This window comes from Apteryx mantelli, chromosome 3 (assembly GCF_036417845.1).
Source record: "Apteryx mantelli isolate bAptMan1 chromosome 3, bAptMan1.hap1, whole genome shotgun sequence".
NCBI classification, from domain to species: Eukaryota; Metazoa; Chordata; class Aves; order Apterygiformes; family Apterygidae; genus Apteryx; species Apteryx mantelli.
This window is the reverse complement of record NC_089980.1, coordinates 79,199,539-79,214,045: the sequence shown is the minus strand read 5'-3', so window position 1 is coordinate 79,214,045 and position 14,507 is coordinate 79,199,539. Positions and strand designations below refer to the sequence as shown.

General features: G+C 39.7%; 1 protein-coding gene across 1 annotated transcript in view; it reads left to right on the top strand.

Moving 5' to 3' along the window:
• RSPO3 (R-spondin 3) overlaps positions 1-14,507 on the top strand; it is a 64,332-nt gene that overhangs the window by 33,669 nt on the left and 16,156 nt on the right. Inside the window, exons 2-4 of the mRNA XM_013959109.2 lie at positions 2,791-2,982; positions 4,056-4,202; positions 6,629-6,826. Of these exons, the coding sequence (XP_013814563.1) occupies positions 2,791-2,982; positions 4,056-4,202; positions 6,629-6,826 (537 nt within the window). The remainder of the gene's footprint in view (positions 1-2,790; positions 2,983-4,055; positions 4,203-6,628; positions 6,827-14,507) is intronic.

Here is a 14,507-nt window from a genome sequence, read left to right as displayed (position 1 = left end):
AACACAGTTTCATTACGCATACACAGCACTCAAAGAAATGTCAGACACAATAGAAAAAAAATCAAAAAACGGATACTTTTAATGGCTTTTATGATAAAAAAAAGTCATTCTTGATTTGAAATGTCAATACTGACTCTTCAAAAAGGCTTCAGCTCTCTGCATTACCAAGCATAAGAGCTTGCCTTGCTTCACATGTAGAGTTATAACATGGCATAAAATCAACCTCTGAATGGAGCTTGACTTGCATATTTTAACTTACTGGTTGCTACATAATAATAACAATATGATTCTCCATTTGTGACTACATGTTTTCTTTTTTGTTGTGCTATTTATATGATGTGTATTTGGGTGCAAGAAACGAGGAAGAAATTGAGAAAATGTCTAGAAGCATATTTTATTTTACATTTAATACTTCTGGAGTTAAGGGGAGCTGGAAATTGGCCATATAATGGATTTTAACTATACAGAAATTATCATCTCTTGGTAATAAAGTATCCCTGTCTCAAGGGCTCACACACAAAGTTTGACCTCAGAGCAGTTGCACATAATGTTTTCTCTGTCAAGAGAATCTATTCATAATGATCTGTCACAGGTGCTCACACATAATATGTTTCCTGTCAAAAGTGATCATCTATATTTTATATAGCAGCTTTGATGACAAATATTTTGTACTTCAGCTGCTTTTTCTTCCCTGTGTCAGACTTAATGAAGGAAAGTCATGGATAGTTTTTAAATAATGTCAGCTTCTTAGATCACCTTACTGCGTCTGCCTTTGAAAGCAGCCTCTTATAAGAGCCACAATACAGGGGAGAGGGAGACAAGGACATTTTCATTTACTTCTTTAAGAAGAGAGCCAATTTTTCAGCCTTTTAATTTCAACAGCAATATACTCTGTTTCTCTGGAATCTTCTGGGATAAAGTGTTCTGTACTTTTTGAGTGCTCAGTACTTTGAGAGTCTAGCAAAAACTGCTTCGATAACTGATTTTGGGTTGCAACTTCCAGCTCTGCAGAAATGCAGTTTGTTCTCATAGCGGTAGTGTGTCTTAGTGGTAAAAACATTTTCCTCATGGTTGTTCTACAAAGTCAGTGCCTCAGTGGGGAAAGAGAATCGGGATTTTATAGTCTCACTGAAATGAGAGCAGAGCCAAAAATTGCTCTTTCTCCTACCTGTTCAGCCCTACTGAGAGAAATAACCCTGATTCCTCATTCTGTTAATGAAAGGGGAAAAGTGAATTTGAACTCCCCTTGAGATTTCTCAGACTGTGGGACTGATCATCTATAACAGCTGTCATAAGAGGTAGGCGCAGCCTCAGAGAATAGAGGAGTGTTCAGTTCTTTTCCCTTTCCTGGGCCACGTCTCTTCTGCCAAAACTGTAATCAAACAAAGTTCAGAAGTATTCCTGAACTTCCCTGCCACCTGGCAAACTCCCCTGAGCTAGCAGGAAGAGATCCAGATGTCTCCCACTACCAGAGTGGTGGTTTTCAGCTTGTAAGCTACAGATTCACAGGGGCTTCTAGGCTACCTCCAAGGGATCCACAGCGAGGCACTGACAAAAGCAAGTTCATTATGTATGTGAAGCATTTAGTAGTGTCTATAAAAAAAAAACAAAAACAAATCAAAACACTCAAATAGGCAGTGACAGTATGGCACAAGCCATACTTACAAAAATTTCACTGGCCCAGGGAGAAGGCAGAACAGGAAAACAATAGGATTTACAAATGTAAATGAGGGCTGGATTTCTCTTGACTATAGAATATAATCACATCTCAGGTTGAGAGATGAAAGCTGTGATTTTCAGAGGTGGGGAGCTACTTGATGCTTTCAGCTCAAACCTCTATTTAAGAGTGCAACCAGGAATGAATCAAAAGTAGGTAAGAACTTCTAAAATACTGAAAGATGCAAAATATTACACTGTGAGACTGAGAAGTAATTCACTGATTAATATCTGCTACTGAAAAGGTATTCTGCAATAGTTCCCTCTTTTCTGCTACCCTCAGCCCCCAAAATATCATAAGATCTGAACACTCTTAAGCAGTGGGTGTAATACATTTTCCTTTGTTGTCTGAAGAATTAGCATAATTCAACTGAAGGGCAAGTATAATCCTACCTATGCTTCATGCTGGGATTGGAGCAGGGTAAATGCCACAGTTAAGTCTGAACATCAGGTTGTAATTGTTAGAGATTAAAAACATGCCAGAAAGAACATTCCAAGGAAGGAAGGAGTGTGAGAAAGATGGCTCTCCTGTGTCTTAATATTAAGGCAAATTAGCATCAGATCTGACAAGGACATATTCCGCACAGCAGAATTCAATCAAATGACATTTAGTCAATGAAGGAAATTATACACTAGGTTGTTTTTTAATAATCCAGATAGGAAAAGCAATGACAAATGAGCATGTATTTATCTCCTGAGTCAAGCGCATAGAAGTGGCAGCAAAGCTGCTGGAAATAACTAAAGGAAAAATAACCATTCTCTAGGATGCTGCTGTTCCATAAAATCAATTTCAAATATAATCTGCTGTTAGTTATTTCTGCAAGATGTGAGCACATCAGCTGAACCGATCATTTTTAAGCAGCTGAAAAGATGACTGAAATGAAATGTCAGGTCATGAGAAACACAAGAAAAAAATGAAGCAATTTTTAAGAGCTGTCAGAGAAGAGGGTGGTCCACCCTTCCAAGTACAGAGAAATTATTATTCCATGGGCTTGTCTAATTTCTTGTTCTCTCTCCCTTCTTCTTCTTCTTTTTTTTTTTTTTTTTTTTTTTTTTTAATGCTTGTCTTCTCAGTGCATCCTAACGTGAGCCAAGGTTGCCAAGGAGGGTGTGCTACATGTTCTGACTACAATGGATGCCTGTCGTGTAAACCCAGACTCTTTTTTGTTCTGGAGAGGATTGGCATGAAACAGATTGGAGTATGTCTTTCCTCATGTCCAAGTGGATATTATGGGACACGGTATCCTGACATTAATAAGTGTGCAAGTAAGTGCTGGGAAAAGGGGATACGCATGGATATATTTGTTCTCTTTTGAATGCTGTGTGTCCTTAGGAGTCCAGTCAACAGATTAGCAGACGACAAGGCCGAGTCTTTATTTGTTCAGTTCTTTTATACTAGTGCGATAAATGTTAACCTGAACAAGAAGTGAAAGTGAAAAATCACAAAACTACAGAAGCTCAGGGATCCCGGCTCTGCATGAATGACCTGTACAGGACCTGGGAGATGGTCTCCTCCTCCACATTCTGATGCAAAAGTGAAGTGAGTGGGCAACACCACACTCCTGTGGCTGGAGCAGCAGGATGGAACAATGGCAGCTCTGAAGAGCGGAGGTTGAGGGCCACTGAATCTGTCTGATTGGAGCAGTTTAAGCTCACTGGCATTTTCCTGCCTGTCTCCCATGACAAGGAGAGAAGATGGCACTCGTTGGAGATGTGGTTTGCAGACTCTTTGCCCTGGTCTCTTTATAGCTGTATCTCACACTCAGTGTAGTCCTATAAATGCCTTTACCAGCTGACAGGGTTTCAGCCTGATTTGGGGGAAATTATAGATTCTTGTTGCCTCTGGGCTGGGGGAAACAGAATTCAACTCCAGTCTTTATCATTTGGGCAACATTTTGCCTCCCTTATGTATTTTTCATCATAAACAAACTAGAAAAAACTGTGATATCCTCCCCACTCCTTTTTTTCGTTGTTGAATGCACTGCTTTTAACCCCGTAGGTGATATAAAAATGTAAGAGCGACAGCCAGGCCACTCTCCCAGTTTTTACCTGGTAAAAAAAATTATTTAATGAATGGACCCCAGAGTAAAGTCCTACAGAGTGACTTGACACTGTAAAGTGTTTGCTCACTTTTTAGCAGTGTGTGGCCTTGCATATCAAACATTAGTTGTGTCATATACAAGTTTTTATTTACCTCTTTTAAAACTACCTGAGAACTGGGAAATATACTGTTTATGTCTGTGTGGGTAGTAATATAGAGAATACAGAAAATACTAAAGGACTGCTGACAGAACATGAGGGAACTATTAAAAAAAAACTGTTCACTGTTTGCATTTCAGAATGCAAAGCTGACTGTGATACCTGCTTCACCAGAAATTTCTGCACAAAGTGTAAAAGTGGGTTTTACTTATACAGTGGAAAGTGCCTTGAAAAGTGCCCTGATGGTTTGGAAGCCAACAATCACACGATGGAGTGCACCAGCATTGGTAAGTCGGGTCCCCTGGGCAATGGCCCAGCCCTGCCTGGTTTTCTCGCATGCAATGGGGGATCTAGTGAGGGTACGGGTTGCAAGAACAGTTATGATATTAGGAAAGTGAAACTTAAATTTGCCCTGTAAATGCTCTGCTTCACAAGATGCATCCCCCAGCACAACGAACTCAAGACATTTCCTAAGTCTGCCGTTCCATGGAAGGCAAGCTCTATTGTGCCCCATAAACACAGTCTTGGCGCTAAGGGCAATTCTGCCTCAGGAAATATGGCCTGTTTCATCTTGCATGTTTGGTCTACCCTGATGTAGAATAACATACATCTCTTACTTGCACTGTTAGGTGTTAGGCCATCCCACTAACATCAAAGGTTCCAAAATCCTGAGTCAGGCCCCAAATTTAGTTTAAAGATTAAAATATTAACTGCTTTGTTGTAACTACCTTGTACTATCCTGAACCTTCAGAACACACGTGTGTCAACATTTTGAAGCTTACCTTTGCAAAGGTGAAGGCTAGAAACTTTAAAAGCAGTAAGAAAAAAGCAAAAAGCAAAATCAAAGTGGTATTTTTGCATACTCACCTGACTCCAGAAACTGAGGATTAAAATAAAATACCAAATAGTGTTGCACTCGAAAGAGTGAGATTGGCAGCACTGATCCTGTGACTCACTGGGTGCTGAGAAGAGAACTGTTTTTGTATCTCCTCAGCCTCTGACTCACAAACTCCAATTATTCATGCCAGGGCAATTTTGCAGGTCACCACACCTAACTGTCTGCTCCATCCTTCTGCCACCCCTGCAGCCGAAAGCAGAACGAGCAAAATATTTGCCTCTGAGCTGCTGCAGTTCACATCCCATGTTATGGATATGCTGAAACTGCGGCAAGGTTCAGCTTATTTTAGTACCCTGGCTGTGAATTGTGGTGGGTGAGGGCTGTGAACTGCGGTGGCAGCAGTAAACTCTTCAGCCACCAGCAACCAGAGAGCACTTAGGCACAGTCTGGCTGGGATGAAAATCTCCTTCCCCACAGTATCATGCAAATAACCCTCCTGGGCACAGCATGTTTTGAAGGGGAAGCAATGTAGGAATAAAAATAATGTACAGTAGTTTGGCATTTGCCTTCTGAAATATATATTAGTTCAGGTGGTAGGGATGGTTTTCATGGTTTTATTTTCAAGCAAAGACTTTCATCTACAAAACAAATTCAAAGGATCATTTTTGTTTCTTGATGGCTGTTTCCAAGTGATTTAGACTTAGCTGCTTTAACAATGAGTCAGTCTCAACTAGAAAAAGCCATTTAAAGCTACAGAGGAAAAACAGACCTTTTTGTGCACGTGAAGGCCAATTATTTTAACAGGAGACCTCCAGTGTAATACAAAAAGTAAAATGACCCACATGAAAATTCACTGGAGGAAGGCTCAGAGATTGCCTAAGGTCAGTTATATCTCAGGTTTTGAAAAATTTGGAAGTAAATTCTGGAGCTGGAAAAATCTGTTGACTTACAAAATCCTCCTTATAAAGTTGCTGGAAGTCTTCCTCCCTTTAATGGAGGTATATAATCTTAAGTATGTATGTAAATACAAATTAAATATAAATGTGCACTACCTTTTATCAAGAGAAGGGGACTGAAGAGATGGCACAAAAGTAGGATAATTTCTCAAGAGCGTATTGTTAAGCTTCATAGGTTACTCATGGTTTTGTCTATATTATTAGGACAAGTGTCCAGCCGCACACCTTTGAATTCCCAATAGCGTGTGACCTGAATTCAAATCATTCTGGTTTAGGAACTCAACTGAGTACTTTTCTGACAAGCTTGCATCCCTCCCTACCCCAAAATCTCCTCTGCTTTGCCTATTTACACCTTGTATACATTACAGATGATGGCTCTTTCACTGTTTAAGCTGAATACCAAGAAGCAGATCATCAAAGACACTTGAGTCTTATTGTAATACCCTTTGACATCAACTGGTTCCTTATAACTATTGATTTCCACGGAAATTCAATACCTTTGAGACCAGCTGCAGCAACCTGACACAATGACTTGATTCTGCTTTCACATAGGCATAGACAAAGTTAATTTCACTGAAGCTAGAAGGATTTGTATCTCCACAAAACCAAGGCATCCTCAGAATAAGTCCCAGTAACTGATTTCATTAAAAACAATTTTGTTGCTGTTGCTCTGTTTCGGGAATGGAATTACAAAACCAGTACAGATAGTAAGAAATAGTATCTGAAACAACTATCTGACATTATTTTATGCAATATATCCTAAGCAGGACAAATTCTCTCAATTCACTGCTACAAATCCTTATTAATTCCATTCATTTTTGCCACCTTTTGGCTGATGCAGAATAAAATGAATGTACCATATGCATTGTTTATATAAAATGATATTGGCCAGGCTCAGCTTGTCCTATGTTTATTGCAGTGCACTGTGAAGCTAGTGAGTGGAGTCCATGGAGCCCTTGCACAAAGAAAGGAAAAACTTGTGGTTTCAAAAGAGGAAATGAAGTAAGGGTCAGAGAGATCGTACAACATCCGTCAGCAAGGGGCAATCCTTGCCCAGCTACAAGCGAGAGCAGAAAATGTATTGTACAAAGAAAGAGATGTCAGAAGGAAGGAAAAGGTACCACATTATCATCATCATAATATGAGATTGGTATTGTTCTTGTTTAATAACTCACATCTGAATTCCCAGGCCTCCATTGCTGGCTTCACCAAAACTCCATTGATGTGGTGTTTTGGGGGCTGGAGAGAACTGTGCCCTTGCCTGGAGTAAATAAAGACCTAACGCTGCTCAAAAAACATGCTTTGTGTGATCTAGAGAGTACAGGGTGGGCTGGATGGGAAGGTGCATTCTCTCTTGTTCTGCTGAAAAAGCTGCCAAGATGAAGGGTTGCATACAGAGATCAGAACAAAACGATCCATCATAAAAAATGTTATGTTGTGAGTTGTTTGTTGGATATAAGGCAGACCTATCAAGTTTCATGCTTCAACTATGGGACTCCTCCAAAACAGTTCTTATTTCATGCTCTCCTACAGGTAAGCCCATAACTCTGGCAATTGCAGTGCTGTGTCCCCTCTCCCATCCCGAAGCTCTTTGTACTTGCTGTAACTGAACAACTTGGTCTGATCTTGTCATCTGCATCTGGCTTATGGAATCCTAGCACAGGAGAAAGGCCACAATACCGCATGGCAGCCATGGGAAATGCCACTTAGCTTGCCAAAAAAGCAAGAGTCCCAGCAGAACTGCCACCTAGGGTCACAATCCATCCATGCAAGCCAGCTTGTCAGACTCATAGGACCTAATGAAAGGCATCCCATGTTAGAATGGGAGATGCTTACAAAGCCTGTAAAATAATAATTTATACAAATTCCACTCAGAGACTGTCATTCCATTGTTCACTTTTTCCACTTCTTGTAGCAGGGAAGTTACTTCCTCTGTCCCTAGCACAGTTATTCTGGTTGGCACAGGAGTGTTGACCCCCATCCCTCCCATTTCCCCTCTGCCTCCCACACTGGAAAGCAGGGTTTCAGCCCTCTTGAGGATAATTCTCCACCAGAGGAACAGGCAGAGCAGCTGCCCCGTGGATGTGTGTGAGCCAGCATGAGCTGCATCAGTCACTTACTGCTTCATGGGATAAACAGTCACTAGAGTTGCTATTGATGGCTAATAGAAATGTTAAAGGGTTTTGGAGCTTGCAATCTTTTTGAAGGTTGACTTGTTCCCTGAGGCATAAGTCATGAGAAGGGACATGTTACAAGGAGGATCTTATGAACAAGAGAGCTACAGGTCCCTCCTCCTCCTTCAAGGACTAGCTAGATCCCCTGATCTACACAAATCTATAGGGCAGATTTCACTTTCCCAAGCTTGTCTGAGCCTCCTTGTGTTGGGTATTGTCTTGAACAGGCACAGCAGTGTGTTTGTGTAGCTCCCTTGCTCAGGGGAGCAGCCAAGGCAAGGTTTTAATGGATTCCCTTATGCTTAGACTGAAGGTCCAAAATGTCCATGAAGATTCTTAGTTCTGCTCCTGCATAGATGCACAGCTCAAAACACAGTCTAGTTAGCCCACTGTAACTGGGGGAAAAGAGTCGTCTTCTTTACATCACAGTTAATTTTGCAAGAGCTGTAAGACTGAACTTTAATTTCAGAACTGTGGAAACTATTTTTCTCTGGGTGATGATGATGTGTATTTGCTTATGGCAATTTGGCAGCCTCTTCAAATTGGACAAGACATTTCTCTTTGAGAAGTGTCTGCTGTTCATGTGTAGTAAATACTTTAAAATAAACTCCTCATGTATTTTACTGTCAATTCTTATTTTATGGGATCTGAGCCAAATTATATTCAAAAAATATTGCACAGCACAAAAAGTCCTTTACTTAAGGAATAAATCTTTTTCTTTTTTCCTGAAAAGTGCATAAGGTGTTTTTTTTTTTCCTTTTGGGCACGTCATGGCTATATTCTGGCCTTTTTTAGACTGAGTAGACAATTCCTTTGAAACCAATACAGCCAGATGCAGCCTATGTTCCAACATTGTCCGCACCTTGGGATTTGTATGTGTATGTTAGTGAAAATGGAGCGATTTGGGGTTTATTTTAAATATTCTAAAATCCACCACTATACAATCCCCTGTACCAGTAGTCACAAACATGAAAGCCATCCACTTTCCTACATGTTTATAGGGAGATAAATTTAAAAAAAATAATAATAATCTTTAAACTGAGGAAATTTACACATAATACATGAGGTTAAAATAAATTTAAGGGAAGGATTATGGTGACACAAGCCAGGAAACTGAGAATTAAGCTAAAAGTTTTCATTCTACTCCTACTGGAATGGGAAAATGAATCTTTCCAACTTAATCTCCAGGCAACTTATCTTCCCCACTGCCACTGTCCCTCATTACACAGACAGGAACTTCTGTTTCCCGTTGAACAACAGAGCGACTGCACAAGAAGCCAAGGGAGGCTTTGCTGTTATGGCTAACTGTGTTCAATCAGTGAGGGGAGGAGGGGATACTAACAAAAACACCTTTGGAAAGGGAAAGAAAAGTAAATATTTTTGTATTTACTGTTAAGAAAATTTGAAAAATGCCCTTTCGTATTATTTGACTCTACCTTGCAACTCAAACATTGCTCTGGAATTTAGCTTCCGTTATATTATTCCATTATTATTATTCCATTATTAGCTTCCAACTTGAAATCTACTGGTAGAGCTAGCAGTCAGTATCAACAGTGCTGTTAATCTTTTCTCTGTGGCCATGAAGAGATAGTTAGCTAGTTCAGCTAGTGCCGCTTCCGTTGTTGAACATATCTGTGGCCAAAGGAGTTAGGGCAAAGACCACATGATGATGGAGTATGATGCTCGTCATAGATGCCTCAATGATTTTGCTCCAAAAGTTGAGATTAGAGACAGGATGTTAGTTAAGTCGCTGCTATCTCACATATTCAAATACATGTTTCTGGAATGGCTACACAAAATGAGATTAAAAAAAATGAAGAGTTGTTTTTGTTTCTATCTGCTAGTGTGTCATTGAGGCTGGCAAGATCTATTACAACTCCTTTCCTTTCCCCTCACTGGATATGAGAAGTTTTAATGGGTGAAGGTGCTAGTTTTTTCTTAGGATGAATGCAAGCAAATGGGAATAATTAGGTTACAAATAACCCTACTAGCCTAGAAAGGTTCCTCTTACTCATTCTAGCACCAAATTAGTTGATCCCAGTGTGATCTGACATAGCAATTTCCATTAGCTTCACATACATGCTACTTTTGTAATTCAGTCCTATCCAAACCTCACTATAATTTATTTCATAATTCTCCTCTTTTAAACCCATGATGATCAGTTCCCTTCGGTCTGCAAGACTATATGATTTTAAATTCTAGTTTCTTATTCTTCTTTTCTCTCCCTCATACCTTCTGTTTTGTGCCTTCAGTACAGTGTACTATTACTTTTAGCTTTCTGCACTCAGCATCTTCTTGGTTCCTACCTTTCACTGATAGTCATACTTTGACAGATAATGGTTTGCTGCAGCTATGCCCATAAATGCAAATGCATTTTTTGATGCACTGCAAAGGAGTAACTTGCAGAGCCTGGCAAATATTGCAAATTACAAAATAACATTTATTTATTTGCCTCAGTAAACATGCTCTGGCCAAGCACATGTCCCTTTGGGCTGCTGTCTGCAAATGGGTATGAGATTGACTTTTACTGGCCAAAAGACAAATATCAAAATTGCATACAGAAGTATTTGTGGGGAAGGAATTGCTTCTTTTCATGCATGAGCAATTCTGCCAAGACTCTGCGTCCAAATGGAAGAGAACCTTTACGATATGACTTTCCTGTTCAAGCCCAGCTAACCCCCATAGAGTAGTCAGTTTTAAATGCTTTCAGAGAGCATTTTCTGATCAGTTGGAAGAGACAGAAAACACTCACCAAAAGACTAAGTAGGTAGTTACAAATAAGGAACATGTCTTAGAAAGCTGGATATTACATGAGCTAATAAGCTACATCATTGGTTAAATAATTGCATTGTTTTAAACCAACTAGTAATACATTTCAATTTTTGCTTGCTTATATATTGATTCGTTTGTATGTCAGTGATATTTAGATGTTCCAGGGAGAGATCTTATGCTGATTGTGCTGAGTTGTGTACAAATGCAGACCAAAGAAAGTTCCTTTTGCTAAGAAGCAAAAATCCAAGCATCAGACATGAGAAGTTATCAGAATGCCTAAACAAGTGCACATTAATTTTTCACTGTGAGTATAGTGATTGTCAGTTTGTACAGTCTGAAAGCAGGATACTATCATGAAAGGAAGAGGGACAATTTTACCCCAAATTCTCAAGAGTGCTTTCAAACAGTAGAAGAGACACCTCCCTGGAAGCAAGGCAGCTTGTCAGTTGATGGTTTGTGCTGTAAGCAGAATATAGTTGTCATACTGTAGTAGGCAGTAGGAGTAAGAGAGAAAGCCATGTCTTTGAGATGGGGAGCTGCATTCCAGATACAGACTGGCAGAGACAAGGGAACCAAAGGAACAGGATTTGGTATTGAGCAGTTTTAATGAACAAAGTGTATATATTTGGGGGAACTACTAAAGCTGAGCTTTTAGCCTGCCTGGTGCTCATGCAAATATGAAAACCTGGGTTTGATCTGAATAACTAGGAAGGCTGAAATTCAGGCCAGCTCTGCTGTTTCTTTGAACTAGCTCCTCCATCCCTTATTGGTATATGTGCACATAATGCTTCCAACATATTAATCAGATCATGTCCAAAAATGCCTTCAGCTGGCTATGGTGTGTTGAAGGAGTCCTATCAGGGTTTCATTAGATTTCCAAAACCACCACTGAGCTCAAAATCCTGAGCCATTCATCAAGATGTTACTTTAGCTGAAAACAATGTAACTTAATACTAACAAGCTTAAAATATTAAGCAATAAACTAATTGCACTACATAACAAACTCACTGTGTAACCCACCCTAAATAAACTCATTCTGATGCCATACAGACATATGTATTAATGGAGCACAGAGGGATCTGGAGTCTTAACTGAGTTCTCCTTTAGCATTTCTCAAGAAGAAAAGGTTCTGCAGCTGATCTTCTATTTGGGTGCACTGATCTCATTAATATTCAATTAGGCTGTCCCAAGCAGAACAGAGAAGGAAAAAAAAAACTTTAAAAGAGAAAAAGAGAATAGATGTAGAAGTTGTATTACATTTTAAAGATGTATGTGGAAGTTCTGGCATTGCTGATCTTTATGGGAAAACTTGCATTTGATAAGGTTAGGAATTCATTTATAGCAGTGAAAGAAGTCATTTGAAATCAGTGGGAGTTTCACCGCATCTTTGAACAGGTTTTGAATCATGGTGCATAAAATCAAGGTTTTGTGATCTTTACAACACAAAAAGCCATGTAGCCACTTAAGACTTACATAAGTTATGTGCCATATCAACACATTTATTCATGTAATAATAATCATTTCTTCCTGCAAATGTTGGGCTGACGGATCTCTGGAATAACTTCTTGTGCACTTTGTAGAGCTCTGTTGTCACACTGGACATTTTGACCTTTGACAGTATTTGGACTGTGTTAAGACAAGCTCCCAAGTGCTCCATCAGGATTTTTTCTCTGTCATTCAAAATAAAGATGTATATGTGCTTTTCACAGAGAGAGAGAGGATTTTGCTATCTAAGAATTCAGACAAGGAAGGAGTAGCTGGGAATTTTCACTCAGCCTCTGTAGGCTTGGCAAGAGCATGGGTGCACTTAAGTTAGACAGCTAAAAATTAGTTGTTTATGTCTAAGCAAGTTCTTGAAGGGTCATGTTAATGGTGGCAAGCTGCACCTGGGGAGGGGAGGGGGATTCATGTCACTGTAAAGCCAGATTCTAAGAAGGGCAAAATGATTTGCCTCCTGGAAATGCCTGTTTCTTTCCAATGACTATTAAGGACAGCCTCATGCAAGTGATGTGGACTTTCACCCACTAACTTTTTATGTGTTTAGAATTAAATGGTATGTTCCCCCCATCTGCATAGTAATGACTTCATAACACTGCAAAAGCTAAACCACAGTTTACCCAGGCTGACTCTGTAAACATGACAAGTATGTTCCAGGGGAGTCGTGAGGTCAGCCAAAGCAAAATGAAAAGTAGAGGTGAAAAATACTTGTCCCCAATGCTCATTCCATTAGATGTTGGCAAAATCAGGATGAGAGTACTGTTTTGTTGTGTTTGTTAATGAATATCTAGTAATGGCTGGACACCTGCTTATTCAGAGGTGAATTGTCTTTTACAGAACAGGCTGTAAGTAAGTAGGCTGTTCCTATCCATTCCATACACTAAAGATAAAAGTATGTTCACAGAGCAATGGAAACCCAAACCAGGCCACTAATTCCTCAATGTACTATTTTTAAATGAATTTTTCTCGTTCAAAAAAAAATAATAATTGGAGAAAAAACTGGGTATTTTTGGAACTGAGTATTTTTACTTACTGATATTTAAGTCTTAAGCATAGGTACACAGGAAATGAAGATATCACAATCTCATCTCAGGAGTCACATCCTTATGTGACTCCCTTATGTATTGTGGCATTTAAAACAAGAACTGGAACTCATCAACCAGAGAGACATCGTAGTGCACAGTTCTCTAGTATAACTGTGAGAGATGGGGTGCTCTGTGTGAAGGTCACTAGTGTGGTTATGGTTAATGACCTTACTCCATGGTGGGTCACAGGACTTCAGAAGCTTCAAAATGAACATGAAGCTAATTACTGCATCCTTGTGTTTATACTGCATATGCCAATGGGTCATAACTCTGGCCTTTGTGAATCTGAGCTACTATAATTGAGGAATCTGTCTTGCAAAGAGTTTAGCTGTTTCTTATCTGTTTGTTCCTGCCAAGAGGACCTCTCATTTCCTTCCCTTGCAGGGGTTTTGAATCTTTAACTTTAACACATTTCTAGCTTCCAAGAGCAGTGCTGTTGAGACTAAGAATCCACTATCTGCAAAATCAACTAAAATGGCTCCTTGGGAATACTCAGGCACAGGCAGGACACAGAACGCACAGTGCTATCAACTCCCACAGGCCTGAAGGAAGATGCACAATCTAGAAAAGAGATCTGGGTGGAAAGGTTTAAGAGGGGAAAAAGCAGACCAGTACGAGTCAGAGCAATTTGTGAATCCAAAATAGTTCATAACAAAGGATGTACTGGCCTAGAATTCAAAATCTGAAGAGGTAGGAAAAAGCTACTTTTAAACTGTCAGCCATTCAGACTGACTTTTAAAGGTATCCAAAGTCTAAGGATGCAGATAAATATACAAGTTTTCAAAATTTAATCATAGTTAGGCACTTTTGAAAAGTTTATTAGGTTCCTAGCTGCACACTGAGAGATTAAAATCTGAACTAACTCACGGTAGAACTGTGTTTCGCTACAGGTATGTTTTGTTTGGTTGTTGGTGTCAGCACTAAATTCTCATCCTTCACAGTTCTGACAGGCACATACACATTGTGCAAGCAGGTGACACGCACATGCTGTGTGCTTCTGCACATATAGCATGTTTGGCTGTGTACCTGTGTAATGTGCCTACATTGTAGTTTCTGAATAATATGCACCTCAACAAAAAAAGCAGTTTGAAAATGGCTGTAGCTATATACTGACCTGTCAGGTCTTATCAGATATAAAGAAGGTTTTAGCCTAGCATGGTGCTGGGATGACTTTGTCTCTCTACTTCTCTGGACTTGTTCACCTCTTCTGCTGCCAGCTCCTCTCCTCCTTTCTCCTCCCTGTTCTGGGAGGCCTGGGAGCAGATGGGAG